Consider the following 19,963-nt stretch of genomic DNA (forward strand, 5'->3'; position numbering starts at 1 on the left):
AACTGGAAATACTTTGGTCCAGGCTCTTCTGGCTTTCATAGTTTGCACTGAAAAGTCAGCTGTAATCCTAATGGGTTTCCCTTTATATGTGACTTGTTGTTTCTCTTTTGCAGCTTTCAGTATTGTCTCTTTGTTTTGTACATTTAGTGTTTTTACTATGATGTGCCGTGGAGAATTTCTTTTCTGGTCTTGTCTGTATGGTGTTCTATATGCTTCTAGTATTTGTATGGGCATTGTTTCTTTAATTTTGGAAAATTTTCTTCCATGATTCTGTTGAAGATCTGGTCCATGCCATCATCTTCCATGTTCATGGTTGTAATATCTTCTTGGTCAATTGTTCCTTTGGTGAGAGTGAAGTGGTCATCTTTATCTCTTCTGATTAGTTTTAGTTTGACATCTATTTTGTCAGATATTAGAATTGCAACTCCTGCTTTTTTCTTAGTACTATTTGCTTGGAATATTTTTCCCATCCTTTCACCTTAAGATAGTGCCTGGAAAGTGAGATGAGTTTCTTGCAGACAACAAAAAGATGGGTTTTGTTTCTTAATCCGTTCAACTAATCTGTGTGTTTTGACTGGAGAGTTCAGTCCATTGATATTTAAAGTTATTAATGAAACGTGTATTGATTCCTGTTGTTTTGATTTCTGTTTGCATTCTTGGTGTAGCTGTGCATTTCCAGTTATACCTTCATTAAGTTTCTCTCTGTTACCCCTTGGACATAGTCATTCCTTTCTTCAGCTCTTTGAACTTTCAGCTTTAAGAACTCTCTGAAGGGCTAGTTTTGTGGACATGAATTCTTTCAGCCTATTTATGTCATGGAAGATTTTTCTTTCCCCTTCAACTATAATAGACATTTTGGGTGGGTAAAGTAATCTGGGTTGGCATCTGTAGTCATTTGGAACTGGGAATACTTTGGTCTAGAGTCTTCTGGCTTTCATAGTTTACACTGAAATGTCATCTGTAATTCTGATGGGTTTTCCTTTCTATGTGACTTGTTTTTCTTTTGCAGCTTTCTGTATTCTCTTTTTGTTCTGTACGTTTAGTGTTTTTACTATGATGTGCTGTGGAGAGTTTCTTTTCTGGTCCTGTCTATTTGGTATTGTATGTGCTTCTTGTGTTTGTATGGGCATGTCTTTAATTTTGGGAAATTTTCTTCTATAATCCTGTTGAAGATCTGGCTCATTCCATTATCCTGAGATTCTTCTCCTTCCTCTATACCTATGATGCTTAAGTTTGGTCTTTTTATGGTGTCACACAATTCCTGTATTTTCCATTCTTGTGTTTTCTTAAATTTTTCATAATCTTTGCTTGAGTGGTCTAGTTCGTCCACTTTGTCTTCCAATCTTGATATTCTGTTTTCTATTTCATTCATCCTGTTGGTGAGGCTTTCTCCTGTCATTTCTAATTAGTGTTTCACTTCCTTCTTCATTTCAGCCTGAGTATTCTTCAATATTTCTACTGCAGTCCTCCACTCTACCAGCTGAGCTATTGAAGGGAAGCACACTTCTTCAATATTTCTAACTTTTTTCTGAATTCATTCAGAAGTCTGTCCCTATCTTCTTTCAGTTCTTTGATTTCTTTCTTTGTGTGTTCTTTAAATTCACTAAATTCTTTTTTCATGTTTATAATTGTTCTTTTGAATTCCATGTCCTGTGTTATCTCATTGTACTCCTCAAGAGGACTGTTGGTACTTGATGGGGATAACTATTTGGATTTTTCATCTTATTATTTTTTCGCTGTGACTTTGACATGTGGATTTCTTTTGTAGCTTTTGATTCTTGTGTGAGACTCAAGCCTTCCTTTGTTGAATTTAGGTCTGCTTTTCTTTTAAGCTTTATGTGCCATTGTGGTTTACTTGTTGGGCATGAAAAGATGGTTGGTCTAGGCTTCAGGTTCTCTGCTTTGATTTTATATTGGAGGGGTCATATGGCTTTCATCCTGCTGCTCAGGAGCTCCCTCAGAGGTCCAAGTCAGATGAGGATCAGATGCTCTCAGGCTTTCTCCTAAGGTCTAGTCAGCATCCCTCTAGTCAGCAGGCACAGTACAGTTTGGGAGGATTGCTAGGTAGAGGTAGGATTCAGGGCTCTCAGGCAGTCAGAGAAGTAGGCTGGTCTCAGGAATCCAGAGCAAGCAGGGAAGGAGGCTGGTCTCAGGAATCCAGGTTGGGGGTGGGACAGCCAGGGATGAAGGCTGGTCTCAGGTATGCAAAGGTGAGGTGGGGAAGGGAACAGGCCTTGAGGGCTCCAGGGGACTAGACCTGAACTGGGTTAGTCTGCAAAGGATCAGGAAGCAGTGGGGAGTCTGGGCCAAGAGGGCAGCCCACAGGTCTGGGGTGCCAAGAGAAGAAATGGGCCAGTGCCCATCCTAGGAGGAGAGACAGGGTGGAGGAACAGAGAGTGAATGAGGTTGTGGGAGTCAAGGCGCAATAGGGCCACAAGTTAATTTTTAATTAAATTTCTTCTCAGAAGATGATTTAGTACATATCCCATTATTAGAAGCTACTGCTAGTTTCTGAGGTAAGATAAAAAATTCAAGGTCCTAGGCTGGCAAGATGGCTCAGGGAGTAAAAGTGCCATTGAAGTCTGACAACCTGAATTCCATCCTGGAATTCCATGTAAAGGCTGAGGGAGAGAAATGATTTCAGAACATTGTTCTCTGACATCCACACATGTGTTGTGGCATGCACATGCCCTCAGTGACACATCACACATGGACACACAGATAAATAATAAAATAAAGTTTAAAAATTCAAGGTGCTAAGTATAGGACATGAACCCTAGACACATGCGCTATAAGTTATCAGAATTTAATTTTTAGAGCTTTTTATTTCATTTATCATATATAGAAGGCACAAATGAAATGGGGTACATTGGAGTTAGGACAACATCACTGGTAGTGGAGAAAGGCCTTTCTAGGATTATAAAAGCCTCCATACTTAAAAAGTCCATCTGTTATTTATTTATTTATTATATATTTTTTGTACTGTGTGTGTTTTGTTTGTGACAGGATCTTACTACGTAGTTCAGCCAGCCTCAAACCCAGAATCCTCTGAACTCTGCTCCTGAGTTCTGGGATTGAAGCCATGTGCCACACATTGAAAAGACAACTCCTGATAAAACTCTCATTGAACATTTTTTTTACTTTTTGGTCTTTTTGAGACAGGGTCTTCCTGTAGCTCCAGCTGGCTGGAACTTGCTATGTAGACCAAGCTGGCCTTGAATTCACAGAGATCCACCTGCCTCTGCCTCCTGAGTGCTGGGATTAAAGGCGTGTACCACCACGCTCAGCTCACTGAACAATTTTTTTATTTTTTTGGTCTTTTTGAGACAAGGTCTCCCTGTAGCTACAGCTGGCCTGGATTTGCTAATGGAGGCCAGGCTTGCCTTGAACTCACAGAGATCGGCCTGCCTCTGCCTCCTGAGTGCTGGGATTAAAGGCATGTGCCATCACGCTCACCTTCACTGAACAATTTTATGGGACTTTCTTTGTCAAATTTTGACAAACCATGTCCACATAAGAACTTCCCCCCCCCCAAGAGCTCTTTCAAAATTAAGCACATATCTTTTGATATAGCAATTCCCATTCTAAGAATTTGTCTTATAAAAATTACCAGACTCCCCCCAACATTACTGGACCAATAGCAGACATGGTGGTACACACCTGTAATCCAGTACTTGGGAGGCAGGTGACAACTAGACCGGGCTTATATAGGAAGACCTTGTCTTCAACAAGAAATTCCTGGACCAGTGGTATGTGTAGCTCAGTGATATTGCCTGCCTAGCATTCAGGAGGCCCTGGATTTGATCCCTAGCACAACATAATGCCCCAGATGTCCCAAGTCCAATGATACACTTTATGTGTATTTAACTGGTTATTATGAAAAGAGCAATTAAATTATTGCACACCCACACTGAATAATGCAGCTAGTTACTGGTTAAGAGAGAGATTTATACCTAGCTGAAATAAAGTATATATAGTAAAAGCACTAGATATAAAATCATGTTATAATTGGTTTGATTTCTTTTAAAAAATTTATTTTTTATTTTATATGTATGAATGTATTGCCTGCATGTATGTAAGTATACTTGTTGTGCAGTGCCTTTGGAGGTCAGAAGAAGAAGTCAGATCCCCTGGAACTGGAGTTATGGATGGTTGTTAGCCACCATGTGGGTATTGGGAACTGAACCCATGTCCTCTGCAAGAGTAGCCAGTGCTCTTAAGCACTGAACCATCTCTTCAACCCCCTGGTTTGATTTCTTTATATTAAAAATGTTTATGGATACATGTGTAGAATTTCTTGAAAATATACACCAAGTAACCAGTAGTAAGCCTTGGGAATTACATGGAGAGAATGAAGGTTGGATAACATTTGTCATGTTTCCTCATGCTTTAAATTGATTTCAGTGAACATCAAAAAATGTGAAAATTGGGGCTAGAGAGATGGCTCAGTGGTTAAAATCACTGACTCCTCTTGCAGAGGACCTGGGTTTAGTTCCCAGCACCTACATGGCAGCTTACAACTGTCTATAACTCCAGTTCCAGGGGATCCAATGCCCTCTTCTGGCTTATGTGGGTATTGCATGCATGGGTGCACTTAGGTACATACAGGCAAACCACTCATATACATAAAATAAAAATAAACTTTAAAAAATGTGAAAATTCACCAGTGTGTTCAGTACTTATACTCTATTATATCTAGGTCATTTGGTAAGAAAAAAAGCAACACAGGCTCACTGTGAAGAAACAAAACAGCTGGCCAGGTGTGGTGGCACATGCCTGTAACCCCAACACTTAGGATGCAGAGACAGGAGGATCATGAGTTTAAGAGCAGACTGAGCTACGTAGGAGACCCTGTCTCAAAAACAAACAAGCAAACGAATGATTTGTTATTTGGTGGCATGTTTTAGGTACATGACCATCACACTATAAAATTTTGCCTTAGTGGGAGTAGAGGAGGCCTCCGATATCCTCTCCTAGTCCTGATTTGCCCCACCACCATGCTGTCAGCCTTGTGCAGCACGCCAGGCAAGCAGCTCTCCTTTTAAAACTCACTATGCATGGCAACTTCTTACTGTGGCCCCTGATGTGGGTGACAGGTGATATGTAAGGTAAAAGGGAGCAGATGGAGGAATTAGCAAAGGGCATGTCTGATCAAGACTTAAACAAAATTGGTTAAAATGCTATCTTAGCAATTGGCTGGAAAATATGGGCGTTTTTGCCATAGGTAGATGTAAAGAGACTGAGTTACTTCTGCAGATCATGTTGCATTGAGACACTCACGTGTCTTCTTTCAGTACACATTTATTGGTTATGTTCTTGGTAGTTAGTGAGGGTAAGGCTGTAAATAACAGCAGTAAAAATTTTGACACCATTAACCTCCTGAAATAGCTCACAGTTCTCATTATCTGCTAGGTAGGAAGGGGCATCTTGGAAAACTGTAGCACCAGGTGGGTGTGGCGACTTGTTTGGGTCCATTGGCATACCTGACACTGGCCAGAGGAAACCCTGGCTCACAATCCTGCTGAGCCAGGCCTACCTCTCCTGTGTAGATAATCTTCCTACAGACCAGACCTCGCCTGCCACACACGGTGGCCATGCTGAGCAGCTGCATTGATGGCTTCATCTATGCCTGGTCCATCCATGGAAATGGTGGTCTACTGGGGAAGTTCCCTGTGGACATTGATGACAGTGGGATTGCTGTTGTGGGTGCCATGGCCACTGATGAAAATGACTGGCTCCTCATCACAGGGGACTGTAAAGGAACCATCAAGGTGAGGAAGAGCTGGCTGTGGCTGAGGGGCTGGAGTCAGCCAGGCTTCTGGCCACCTCTGTGCTGCCTACCTCCTACTCCCTCTGGGTGCTGGTTTCATTGTAGAGGGGGTGGGGGAGCAAGGTGTGTTCCTTATCTTCTCTCTTCTGCTCTGACATGCCCAGTGAAATGAGCCAGGGCTTCTTGAAAAGGCCCCTCTGAGAACTCCCCCAGTGGATCCTCTCCTCCATTGCTGTCTTCCCACAGCTCCCATATCTTCTAGCCACATGATCAAGTGTCTCATGAACAATTTTATGCTCTGTGGTGAGACATGGGGCAGGAATGTCTTGTCTTCTAAGCCACTCAAAACTCCTTTTCCTGTTAACTGACGGGTCTGACTTAGAAGACCCTAAGGACCCCTCTGGCTGGAGCTATTTGAAGTTAGAACTGTTTCTGAAGTGCAGAGGTATAGTTTGGTGGAACCCACAGTGTGGAGTTGGGGTTGGGCTAGAAGGGCGTCAGCCTACTAACCCACACTTTTTACCTAGATTTGGGACATCAAAGATTACTGCTTATTTGCCGGCCAGCGAGTGCCCCAACCCAGTGGGATGAAGATCGTCAGTGAAACCGAGAATAAGTTCCGATTCTTAATTCCTAAACATCTCCAGGTCAACATCCCGTTTTACATTCCTCTGAAGGAAAAGGAGGTAGGAAGATGGCAGGAGGGTTGCTCAGAAAAGAACTTTCATGCCCACAAGGGAGCTTGGGTCTGTGGTGCCCCAGTGATACAATGAACCTTCAAGCTCCCTTCACCTTTTTCTGGCCTCTGTGGGGTTTGCATGACATGGATGCACTTAACATTCATGCAGACAAATTCTCATACACATAAAAATAAAAATAATTAAATCGAGGCAGGGTGTGGTGGCACATGCCTTTAATCCTAGCACTTGGGAGGCAGAGGCAGGCCGATCTCTGTGAGTTCGAGGCCAGCCGGGTCTACATAGCAAGTTCCAGGCCAGCTGTCGCTACAGGGAGACCTTGTCTCAACACCACCCCCCCCAAAAAAAAAATCAAACAAAAAACTCCAGCAAACTGAAGCTACGGAGGAACACCAGTGCATACTCACCAGAATGACTAAAGCCAAAAAGACGTTAGCAACTGTCTATGTGTACATTACATGTGTAGCAATGTAGAAAGGCTTAAAATAGAGTGGGAACCCTGCTCTGATTCCTTGTGGAATAGTTCTTCCCTGAGGTAGCCACTGGTACTCATTTCTGGTTATTTACGTATGCAAATGCACGTGTGGCAATTTTTCCCCTCGTGTTTTTATATGAAAGTGTTAGCGTGTGCACATGGATATGCCCTGTGCTTCTCCCCATAACATATTTTAGAGATCTTTGCATATTACTACATTATTTTTTTTACAACTTTATAGTCAACTATAGGCTATACTGTCAGTATAATCCTTTTTTAATAAAAGGGGAAATTTGCATTGTTTTAACTTTAGAAATGAGTCCTAGTAGTGAATGTTATTTTACATATGTGTAAGCATATCTGAAGGATGCGTTCCTGAAAGTGGGGATGTTGGGTCAAAGGGTTCCATACAGTTGCAATTTTGTTAGCCATCTTGCAACCTCAAGTGTTTGTATGGGGACAAGGCCTTGCTGTATAGTCCAGGCTGGCTTCAAACTCATAATCCTCCTGCCTCCCAGTTCTGGACTTACGGACCTGCACTATATGCTGGCCACATATGTGCCTTTTGACTTTCTACAGTAGTTGGGACTAGTTTTGGTGAGAAGGGAATTTTGCTGTGCTCCTGTCTGTTGGGAACCGGTTGCTCACAGATTCAGTACATGAGGAATGTCTAGTATTAATATCTAGTAGCAACACTTACTTAGTGCATCAGAGACTGTACTGAGCACAGAGTGTTCTTAACATCTTAAGATAGACTCTGAGAGGCGATGCTACTTTTCAGATGAGGAGGATGGATTGGAAGTACTGGTACTCCATGTCTAAGTCTGTGTAGCAGCTGGTGTTGGTCTGTGACTAAGCCAAGTCTGTGAACTCCTGGATCTGTTTGTGGCTGTGGGCCCTTTATGATGAGATCCTGCTGGCAACTGGTAACCCTCAGCTTTATTATGAGGCATTTTTAAAAGATTTGTTAATTTTACTTTAAGTTTGAGTGCTTGCATATATGTACGTGCACCATGTACATGCAGTGCCCACAAAGGCCAGAAGAGGATGTTGGATCCCCAGGAACTGGAGTCACAGGTGGTTGTGAGCTGCCATATTGCTTCTGGGAACTGAACTCTTGTCCTCTGGAAGAGCACTAAGCACTCTTAACTGTGGAGTTACCTCTCCAGCCCCATGATGAGACATTTTAAAGAGACTGAGATAGTGTTCCGAGTAACTAGAACATTGTCAAATATTTTTCCCTTATTTTTTAAATCTAATGTTATTTTATTTGAAAAGTCATCATTGCATACACTTATAGGATGCAGTGTGTTTTGATATGTGTTTACAAGGGAGAATGACTGAGTCAAGTTAGTTAACATATCGCCTCACTTATTTTCTTGTGCAAGACATTTGATGTTTATTCTTGGTTATTTTGAACTATATGTTACTGATTATACTCTTGGCTATTTTAAGCATTCAATATTTTATTATTGATCTTTTTTGAAGAATAAATATCAAAACTTATTCCTTCTGTTCAACTGAAACTTTATTTCCTTTTTTCCTATCGCTATTTACATTTTTAAAAATCACGGTTTTAGTCACCATACAAAATAATAGGTTTTATTCCATTTCACCACATCTTTATCATTATACTTTGCTCATATCACCTCTCCACTACCCTCTCCCATTCTTCCTTTTCCCCCTTGCTGGTCTCCTTCCCCCTGAAAGTCCCCCTCTGCTTTTACATCATATATTAATGTAATTATGTATATATATATATATATGTAAATATGCATGTGTATCTCTATATATGTTCCTAAAGATTCATATCTTTATATCCATGTCCATATTCCATGGGAGAAAGCATCCTTTTAGAAATGACTGACCTTGCCATTCTCTCTGTATGTGAGATTATGTGGTATTTGCCTTTTTTGTGCCTGGCTTAATTCATTTAGCTCGCCTGCCTTCCAGGTTTATCCATATTGCAAATGATAGGATTTTCTTTTTTAAAGGATGAATAGTATTCCACTGTGTATATGCATCACGCATCCCTTATCCATCAACCTGAAGTCTGGTTCTGTACCGGTTATTTTGAGCAATACTCCAGTCAGCAGGGAAACACAGATTCTTTGCCATACTGATTTAGGTTCCATTTGGCTATATAGCAGAAGTAGGGCTATAAGTTTTTGAGGAAACTTCATATTGTTTTCCATAGTGGTTATACTAATTTAACACCTGCTAAAAATGTAGAAGAGTCTGCTTTTCTCTGTATTGTCACCCATAGCCACTTGTTCTTCTCCCCACCCCTTACCTTGGGATTGAACCTAGGGCTTATACATGCTAGGCAAGTACTGTACCACTGAGTCACACTCCCAGCCCATATTATTGATTTTTGTGTGTTGACTCCCTCCCTCCCTCCCTTGCTCCCTCCCTCCCTCCCTCCCTCCCTTCCTTCCTTCCTTCCTTCCTTCCTTCCTTGCTTCCTTCCTTCCTTCCTTCCTTCCTTCCTTCCTTCCTTCCTTCCTTCCTTTGTATTTAGTGTTTTTGAGACAGAGTCTCATATAGCTCAGGTTGACCTTGACTTGCAATGTAGTCAAGGTAGCTCGTGAACTCCTAATCCTTTTGCCTTAGTGCTTCAAGTGCTGGGATTATAGGCAAATGTCACCACATCCAGCTTGTAGATTGATTTTGTATTCTGTAACTTTGCTGACTTTCTGTACCATCTCTAAGGTTTTTGGGTGGAGTCTTTAGGGTTTTCCATATAAAGGACTGTTTTACTGTTTTTACTTTTTTTTTTCCACAGTAAGATGCCTTGTCTTTCTCTTGCCTGCTTGTTCAGGTTGGGATTTCTTCTACTGTGATGAAAAGAAATGATGAGAATGGGCATTCTTGTCATTCCTGATTTTGGAGGAAAAGCTTTAAACATTTGGTGGTTGAGTATGATGTTAGCTATGGTTTGCTGTAGCTGACTTCTGTCATGTTGAGGGAATCTTCCCTCATCCTTATCTGTTGAACATTTTTATATCTGGAGGAGTGTTGGGCTTTCCCAAATGTACTTCCTGAACTTACTAAAATTATCATATGGCTTTTGTTCTTCATTTTGTTAATGAGGTATCACTGTTACAGACTGTATATGTCAAACCGTCCTTGCAATTTGGGGATAGCAAATCTTTTCTAAAATCAGACGCTTTCTTTCTCTCTTTCTTTCATTCTTTTTTTTTGAGACAGAAATTGCCTCTGCCTCTGAAGTACTAGGATTAAAGGTGTATATTACCATGCCTGCTAGACTTTCTAGAAATAAAATAACATTTCACTCTATAGAATCACAGTCATTGTATAGAATTTTACTTGTTTATTTAACTTGCTGCCTATTATTAGCATAAAGGCAGTTTCTAACTTTTTTATTGGAAAAAATGGACAAAATCATAGAAAGACATAACAGAGACTCAATAAGAAATCAAAAATCTGCAAACATAGGCAATCTGAATAAAACAAGGGGCTGAATTACAGTGAAATCACAGAGGAAAGCCCAGGCACAAATAATTTCACTGATGAATTCTATCAAACACTTAAAATATCAATCACAATGATGCACAAACTTTCTCACGATTTTGTGAGACCAGTATTACTTTGATAGTAAATTTGATGCCAGCTTAGGCTCCATGAAATCTTGTCTCAAAAGAACCCGAAACCCAAACTAAGCCAAAAACACCAACCAACCAAACCAAACCAGACCAAACGAAACGAAACGAAACGAAACGAAACGAAACGAAACCAAACCAAACCAAACCAAACCAGCAACAAAACAACCCCCCAAACAAAAATTCAAACCTTCCAATATTTATTTTAGTTTCAGCTGTGACAATGATTGGTTTGCTTTCAGTAGCCCATCAGCCATCCTGATACTGTGTATTAGACGGTGCTTTCTAACAAATACTATTCTTTTTTCTTAATTAAATAATTAAAAAAAAATTTTTTTTGTGTATGTGTGTATTGTCTGCATGTAGGTAAGTGCACTTGTGTCATGCAGTGCCGGTGGAGGTCAGAAGAGGCTGTTGGATCTCCTGGCACTGGAGTTACTGACAGTTGTTAGCTGCCATGTGGGTTTGAACTCAGGTCTTCTGCAAGAACACCAGTGTTCTTAACTGCTGAGCCATCTCTCCAGCCCATAAATACTATTCTTGTACACTAAGTTTTCATGTATACTTGTTACTTTCTGAGCTCTCTTTCTTTCTTTGTTCTGTTGTGGTTTGTGTTAGTCTGAACTACCATGTCTGACTAGCAAAATAAATGTCCCTTCCTTAGCCTGGTTTTATTTCAAAATGGTCCTGGTTAGGGCTAGGGAGATGAATCTGTAGATGTAACACTTGCCACCCAAATGTGAGGACCACAGTTCAGATCCTCAGAGCTCACATAAAAAAGCTGGGTAGGCATGGGGGCTGCCTGCAATCCCTGCATTCAGAAGGCAAAGGCAGGGGATCCATGGGGGCAATCTGGCTAGATAGACTAGCTGGAATTGGCAGGCTCCGGGTTTGGTGAGAGACCCTGCTTCAATAAATAAAATAGAGAAGGACCAAAGAAGATACCTGAGGTCAACTTTGGGCTTCCACATACCTCACACACATGTATTTGTATCTGCACACACATGTGCCCACATACATACATACATACATATACATAAACACATGCAAAAAATTGGTCCTGGTCATTTTCCAGTTATGTAGTGTTCTTTTCTCTCACAGAAATGTCTCTCATGGTGTGATGTCATTGCCATCCTCATGCCTTACAGTCTACCATCTTCCAGTGCCTGATTGAAAACCTTTAGATCACCTGGGCTCTTGTCCTGGTCCCATCGCTTTCTAGTTCTGTGATCTCAGGCCGATTTCTGAACGTTTCTGATTCTTATTTCTCTGTAAAATGATGAAGATTTTCTTTTTCTTTTTTAAAAATATTTATTATTTTTTTATGTGTATATATGTATTGCCTGCATGTAGGGAAGTGCACCTGTGTCGTGCAATGCCCACAGAAGACAGAAGAGATTGTCAGATCCCCTGGAACTGGAGTTACTGACAGTTGTTAGCTGTCATATGGGTGCTGGGATTCAAACCCAGGTCTTCTGTAAGAACAACCAGTGTTCTTAACCGTGGAGCTAGTTCTCCAGCCCCTGTAAAATGATGAGGATTTTCTATAATCGATAAGGTGGTGAGGTTCTAATGAAATGGTCTGTAGAGAGGCATTCTGTAAACATATGGGAAAATGGCACCAATGGTTTTACCAAAGGGGTCTGTGAGGCCAGAGAGGTGTTGGGACCTACCAAAGGTCATCAGAAGGTTAATATGAAGTGCCCAGTACAGGTCACTGGCCCGTGTCCTGGAGCCCTTCCACCAGACACTCCTGAGTGTCTGCAGGGAGCCTTTGTGACCACCTGGGCATAAGCAGTTCTCTCTTGCCCCCTATAGGTTGTGGATGGCCAGACCATTACTTTGACTCCCCCAACACTTCTGATTACCTGGAACAGTCATTTTGAGAGTGTGGCAGACATCCTGTATGTAGACATCTTCCAGCTGTGTCATCAGTGCTGGCTAGGATGGGAACTCTCTGGGGCTGCCATAGGTATGGGTCCTGCTGAAGCATGGCTTTCCTATCCCTGTCCCTGACCCTAACATGACCCTTATACCCCGTGGGGAGGATGCTCTCAGACCACAGAAGCTGCTGAGATAGTGTTGCACAATGTGACTCTGTCCAGTTGTCCATTTATCCCTCAACCACCCTTCCACCCATTCACTCATCTACCCAGCTTTGCTTGCCTTGATGTTTTAGAAAGTCGTGTGTCTGATAAGGTCTATTCTTTTCCCTTTAAGAAATAAACTTAGTTCTGGTGTCATAACACATCTAAAGAAAAATACACAAACCAGAAGTTGTTCCCCTTGGTGAAGGTATGTGTATCCATACAGCCACCATGTGGAGAAGCAGAAACCTGCCTGGGTTGCTTTCCACCCGCAACCTAGCTTCTCTTCAGAAGATACCAATATCCCGATTTAAAACAAAACAAAACAAAACATTTATTGATATGATTGGGGGAGGGGAGCACGTGGAATATGTGGGGAGGTCAGAGGGCAACTTGCATGAGTCAATTCTCTCCTTCCACCATGTGGATCCCAGGGACAGAACTCAGGTCATCAGACTTGGTCACAGGTACCTGCACCCACTGAGTCATCTCATCAACCCATGATTTTTTTCCTTTTTCTTTTTGTTCATGTATGTATATGTACATATCTGTAAGTAAGCTTGATGTACATATGGATATATGGGCACATACATGCACTTGTTTGTGTAGGCCAGAGGTCAACACTGGCGTCTTCCTCAATCCCTTTCCACCTTCTTATTTTATTTTATTTTTTGTTTTTTGAGATGTTCTCCCTGTAGCCCCAGCTGGCTTGAGACTTCCTATGTAGACAAGGCTGGACTTGATCTCACAGAGATCTGCCTGCCTCTACCTCCTGAGTGCTGGGATTAAAGGCATGCACCACTGCTCCCAGGTCTACCTTATTATTTTGAAACAGGGTCTCTCAGTGAACTTGGAGCTTATCAGTTTGGTTGGCCTGGTTGGCCAGTGAACTTCAGAGATCTGCCTGTCTTCAGGGATCTGCTGTCTCCGTGACCACAGCATCTGAACTCAGGTCTTCATGCTTGTGTAGCAAGCAGACACTTTATAACCGAGCCATCTCTCCAGCCTTTTTTTTTTTTTTTTAATGATATTATTTCACTATGATATCTCAGGCTGGCCTTAACTTGCCCTGTTGCCCAGACTGACTTTGGACTCTCTCCGTGCTCCTGTCTCAGCCTGTCGAATGCTGGGCTTCCAGGTGGGTGCCATCAGGCCTGTCCTGGTTTCTATACTCTCAGACGGTTTGTATTTGGACTCTGCACACCTGGGGTCTTGTGATGGGCTCTTCTTTGCATCTGCTTTCTTTCTCTTAACATCTTGTTTGTGAAATTCATCCATTTGATGAATGTGGTATTCATTCACTCTTACTGCGTGAACACCACCGTTTATCTGTGACTATTGTTGGGCACTTGTTTCTAGCTATTTTCAGTGATTAAGAATAATGGCCTTAAGGACTTGGTTTCTGTTCCCAGCACCCACATGGCAGCTAACAACCATCTATAGGTCCAGTTCCAGGTGATCCAACACCCTTTTCTGGCCTCTTCAGATATTGCATGATGTGGGTACACTTACATACATGTGGGCAAAACACTAATACATATAAAAATAAAGATAAATAAAAACTAAAAAAGAATAATGCCCCTGTGAACATTTTTGTACATATTTTTTGTAAACAAATGTATATATTTTTGTTTGGCATATATCTAGAGATGGAATTACTAATCACAGGATATATAGAACATATGTTTATATATTATGTTACATGTTTTTTTCACAAGTTTTAGTTGATATTGCCAAATGGTCTTTCAAAGTGGTTACCAACTTTCATTCTTTCACCAGCCAAGTGTAAAACTCTCCTTGTTCCATAGTTGTGCTGTGTTAACTATACACACTTTGTTATACAACAGATCTTTGGAACTTTGTCATCTTACATGACTGAAACATTTTATGTGTATGAATGTTTTGCCTGCATATATGAACTATGTATGTGCCTGGTGCATGCAGAGGCCAGAAGAGGGTGTTGGAGCCTATGGAACTGGTGTTACAAATGGTTGCTAGCTGGCATGTGGTATTTTTATGCTGTGGGATAAACAGTAGTAACTTCTATTGGAAATGTTTTCCCTTCTAGCTGTTCTCAAGGGAGCAGTGCTTTTACTCTTGGATTGTTTTGTTGTTTTCCTATTCTCCCTGGCAGAGTTCTGGGCCCAGTCTGCCCCAGGACAGGGACCTTGGAGGACATTAGAGATAAAACATGCTTAGGTTAAAATTGGGTTGTGTGTGGGGGGGGTCCGCTTCCAGAGCCAGCTTTTTAGTGACCTCAAACAACATATCAATTTACCAATATGATTTACATTTCAAAAACAAAACAGAATGAGACTTTTCTGAACTTTGTGTAATTGAACTGTGAAGACTGGAGTTGATGTTATTCCCCTCAGCATGTGGCCCCTCCCCCCCAGTTCAGCTAGAGCTGAGCAGGAGGGGCCGAACTGTGATTTAGGAAGACTCAGTTTTCCTGTCTTTGGGTGTCTCAAGACAGATCTGTTGAATTGCTTGGGGCTTCCCGGGAGGGAAGTGTCATAATGCCTGGCACATGGTGGACACTCAGTCTTTGAGTGAATGGAGTGGAAGGTAAAGGGCAATGGGTTCAGAGAGTCCTGGTTCTGAACAGGGTCTGGTCACATCACAGGGACATTTGGTGTGAATGTTTGGAAAAAACTCCAGGAGGAAACCACTTTGGAACAGGCAGTAAGCTCAGAGGAGAAGGCTGACCTCATCGGAACCAGCCTCAAGAGCTCCTTCCTAGAGCTACAGTGAGTCACCACAGCCCACTGGGGCTCCTTGGCTCCCAGAAGCCTCTGTCTGGGGTGGGGAGGCCAGAAACTTAGGGCCTACAGGCACTTGTGGTTCATTGTAGTCCAGCTCAGCTGCAAGACTGAGCAGTAGAGAGAATATGCAACCCTCGGCCACTAGATGGAGCCTATTCCTAAACCAGGTTCAGACTTTTAGAGGCCCTTGTAGAGGTCTGTCACATGGCCAGAGGTGCTTTTGGAGTTGGGTAGGAGTTTACCAGATGCCCATTGAATCTTTATGGAATGTTTTTTCTTCTGTGTTGCCGTCAAAGCATATACCTTGTTAGAGGGACAGTCTTGTTATGGGGAATGTAAAACAGGGCAAGGTAGAGCTTCCCTGGGGTGTAGAGGTTTACATATGCTATCAGTGAGGCCCAGGTGAGATCCAAATGAAATCACAGGGGATGAAGAGCAGGAGGATTTGTGTGACCAGATATCTAGGCTTTGCTGTTAGACAATGCTTGCTCAGTGCTGGGCCCTGGGGGAGGCAGGAAAGGGTTGGAGAGGCTCAGGTCAGTGGTGGGGTTGGGGTGGGCTTCTGGCAGGGAAATGGGAGGACCATGTTGTAAAGGAAGCTGCCTCTCACAGCAAGGATCGGGCTGAAGCCCTGGTGTTTCAGCGGCATGAGCAGGCTGTACTAACGGCTCTCCTGCATGGGAAGGCAGAGAAGAAGGCTGAGGCGTGGGCCAGACTGCAGAAGATGGCTCTCATATCCCCGTGGGCCAGAGAGCATTCCCCAGAAGACATCGAGGAGAGCTGAAATCAATGGGAGTCCAAGGACAAGCAGTTGGGGGGCAGTTGGGGGAGGGGCAAGGACCCTAGCTGCTGGCTGCTCTTCTCACCAGTGACTTCTGCAGGCGAGCAAAATTGTGGGAGCAGCATACAAGTCCAAGGAGCATGTGAGGAACCCCAAACTCTTGGCCACCAGAGTGCAGTACGGCTGGATGAGGCAGCAGGTGAGGCACTGTGACTGCCCCTGAGATGCTGGGGCTATCTGAGGCCAGCAGATCCCATCTGGCTTCCAGTGGGGGTGATGGTATACATCCTCTCTGACATAAGCTGGTCAGGCTGGTATGCTCGCTGTCTGCAGAGGTCTTGTCCCTGGGGAAGCAGGTCATTTGGCTTATGGGGGAGGTCCTCCTCTGTCCTGTCCTGTCTGTAGCCTTCAGAACACCATTACAGTCTGTGGCTACTCACTAGTGCATTCACTGTCCTCCTCCCCATGAGAATAGGTGCTCAAGAACAAATGTGGAGTGTCAGGGTGCCAGATGCACAGCTAGAGATGGAGTGCGTGGAAGGAGTGACTCTCCTTAGGGGGAGAAAGGGAGATTCGGGATTTCACAGTCAGTCAAGCTCCATCCTGTCCCTTGCCTGACCAGACCCTGCCCAGCCTCTCTTTCCTATCTGCCTTAGGGCATTATGGGAACTCCTGTAATGTCTAAGGCCACATCCCTCCTGGGAAGGTTGGTGTGAGAGGGTCCTGGAGGTGCCTCAGAGCATGGCTTGGGGAGTGCTAATGAGAGATGAGGGCAGGTGCAGGAGCTTTGCACCTGGGCCCCACTTCAGATCCAGCTTATGACCTTGATTAAAAACCAGAAGAGCCCTTAATTCCAGAACCAGTGTAGAGAGGCAAGAGTGGGAAGGCAGAGCTGCTGCAGGCTAGGACGACCACAGCGCTAGAGACTTCTATGGCATGGGAAGACCTAAGGGTACCTTGGTGGCCTTAGCTCCAGCAAGTAGCCACCTCCTGCTCTGCCCCCAGATCTCTCTTCAGGTCTATCAAAGCCTGTATTTCACTGACCTGAAGCCCGTGCAGCAACCCGACTTCCTGATGCACAAGGTCCTGGACCAGCAGGGCAGGCATATCCGTTGGGTGGCCAGCGATATCCGGAGGGAGTTGGAGTCTGTCCCGGGTCAAATCTTCATGGACATGTCAGCTGGCACACCAGCTGCCTCCCCTTCCTCCCCATCCTTGCTGTCCCTGGGAGCCTAGCCTCCAGGGTGCTGGACTCCAGCTGGTCTACCTCCTGGAGGCCCCTATCTTCTGTCTCCTTGCTGCGACCCTGGTCCCTCTCCAGCTCAGTTTAGCTCTTCAACCTCACCTCAGACTTTGAGTCTGCCTGGCAGAGGTCAGGGACCTTAATGCCAGTTGTTTGTTCCCTCATGTAGCAAAGGAGGCCCAGGGGAACCACCTTCATGTCATCTGTGAAGTAGGGCTCACACATCACATTTTGAGGCATCCACTCTATTTTGTAGCAGGGACCCATGGGATTGTGCACGTTCCTGGCTCACTCCTTGCCAGGCCCAGGCGATGCAGCCCTTTCTCCAGGAGCCCCTGCTTCTCTCTGGATAAGTCCAGCTGTCATCTCTCTGGCGCTGCAGAATTCTGAAGAAGAAAATACACTTTCTCCTGTGTTGGAGTCCTGCAGTTGACAAGGCTGGCTGTGTCCCTCATGGCCTTAGGTCCCTGCTATACCAGGACAGGTCATAATGCCTGGTAAGGTCCCAGGTAGACACAGAGGAACCTGTCCCCAGGATACCTGGGTACATCGGCTGCCCCCTCTTCCTCCGCCTTGGGCTCTGTGTGGTGTGGCACGTGGATCATATGCTAGGGGAGTCAGGTGGCTCAGCAACCTGGTTCAGTTTCGCAGAAGAGTGAGGCTCGGCAGTTGTCCTATAGTGGCAGTGGTTGTTTGCCCCTTGTCCCCACCATCTGTCCTGATTGGCCATCAGGTACTTCAGCCCCAACCCTGGTGCTTGTAAGCTTCTCTATGTCTTGTGCCAAGGAGGCCTGAGTATGCAGCAGGTGGCATCTCACCTGGCTTTGATGTTTCCCTGTAGTCCACAAGCCTCTTCCCCTCTTCACCTGTCCCAGCCTCTACTGGACCTCTTCCCCTCTCAGCAGGTCAACTCTGGGCCATGTGTGAACTTCTGGACCAGAAGATTCCATTGAGAGGCCATGAAGCATGAGGTGCCACCACCCAGAAACACTCATGGCACAGAAAGTCAACCAGATGCACACATAATTTCACTGGAACTCTTTGAATTTTCATGAGTGGGTCCCTGCCCAAGGAGGCTAATGGGAGTGAGACAAGAGAGGCCTGGTAGACCTTTGACATCTCAGGGTGAGGGTGAGAGTGGTGTTCCTCCACCCTAGACTCATGTTCTATGTGACCTCAGAGGGTCTTTTGGACTGGGATGTAGTGGTCTGAGGGGCCTGAAGGATGTTTGGGAGTGGCCAGGGCACTGGGGCAGGTGGGCATGGGGCCGGAACTGGAACAAGGTCCATTGCAGACAAAGGTATATGTAGTGCTTTGCCAGATGGAAAAGGGGTGCTTGGAATGGGCTTAGAAAGAAAGACAGGAGAGCTGAGCCTGCCTTTAGAGGAGGTGGGGGTGGGGAAAAAAGAGGGCTGGGCACACAGGAAGTGCTCACTAATTGCTAGATGCCCATAGGGCCTTCTGGAAGCCCAACTGTTGCTTACCATTGCACAGAATGGGGTAAGCAGGTCAGGGGACAGCTGACTCAACCCATGGCCCTGTGTCCCCTCAGCTTCTTTCCTGCTTACAATCATCCAGGAGCCCTGACTGTGCAGTGAGCCTGCAGCCTCCTAGGCCCCTGGAACCCAGAGAAGCTGGGCGGGGTATATCACAGAGTGAGTTAGAGCATGCCTGGAGGGCACTGCACCTTCTACCCTGCTCTGGATTGGGGTACTGCAGTGGGAGGACAAACCTCCCAGAATCCAAGACTGCCCTGGCTGTCATAGGCTGTGCTCACTGTCCCCCACCCTCAATACGGTAGGCAAGGAAGCCTCTGAGGCTCTGGAGTCTGTAATGACTGCATGATCTTGGGAAAGGGTATTTTGAAAAGTAGGGGGGACTCAGCATGTTGAGAGTAGGGAAGAGGAGCAGAACTCTTACCCACTCACCTGTTTCTCAGATGGGAAATTATAACCTGCTGACATAAAGCAAAACCAGCCACTGAATCTTTAAACTGCACTTTATTCAGAGCTGGGCCTAGGGAACACTGAGCAGGGCCCCTTCCCACCTTGTAGCCACACAGCTAGGAAGAAGTAGCACTTCTAGTTAGGCCTGTCCTGCCTCTGCGGTAATAATGTTAGACACTGAGCACTTACTAACACACAATAATTCTAAGATGTAGGTACTGCTATTACCCCAGTCTGCCAGATAAGGAGACTGAGACACAGAAGTGGTCCAGTCTTTTGCTCAAGGGTCATATAGCTGGTTAGAGGTAGTGCTGGGATTTGAGCTTGGGAAGAAGACTGACTGTAGAGCTTATTTTAATTAATTAATTATTTTTATTTTATGTGTATGAGTGTTATGCCTGCATATGTGTAAGTGTACCCATGTTGTGCAGTGCCCACAGAGGACAGAAGAGGGCATCAGATCCCCTGGAACTGGAGTTATGGATGGTTGTTAGCCACCATGTGGGTGCTGGGATTTCAACCTGGGTCCTCTGCAAGAACAATCAGTGCTCTTAACTGCGGAGCCATCTCTCTAG

The 19,963-nt window shown here is 44.4% G+C and overlaps 1 protein-coding gene across 1 annotated transcript in view; it reads left to right on the forward strand.

The window, feature by feature from the left end:
• The window catches only part of Efcab8 (EF-hand calcium binding domain 8), a 61,833-nt gene extending 44,303 nt beyond the window's left edge, over positions 1-17,530 (forward strand). The window contains 9 exon segments of the mRNA XM_008834845.2: positions 5,550-5,771; positions 6,298-6,456; positions 12,385-12,538; positions 15,280-15,403; positions 15,930-15,939; positions 16,035-16,231; positions 16,302-16,398; positions 17,205-17,430; positions 17,433-17,530. Coding sequence (XP_008833067.2) covers positions 5,550-5,771; positions 6,298-6,456; positions 12,385-12,538; positions 15,280-15,403; positions 15,930-15,939; positions 16,035-16,231; positions 16,302-16,398; positions 17,205-17,430; positions 17,433-17,530 — 1,287 coding nt within the window.
• Positions 17,531-19,963: the final 2,433 nt, after the last annotated feature.

The sequence above is a fragment of the Nannospalax galili genome, unplaced genomic scaffold (genome assembly GCF_000622305.1).
Source record: "Nannospalax galili isolate Female #2095 unplaced genomic scaffold, S.galili_v1.0 scaffold1357, whole genome shotgun sequence".
Taxonomy (NCBI): Eukaryota; Metazoa; Chordata; class Mammalia; order Rodentia; family Spalacidae; genus Nannospalax; species Nannospalax galili.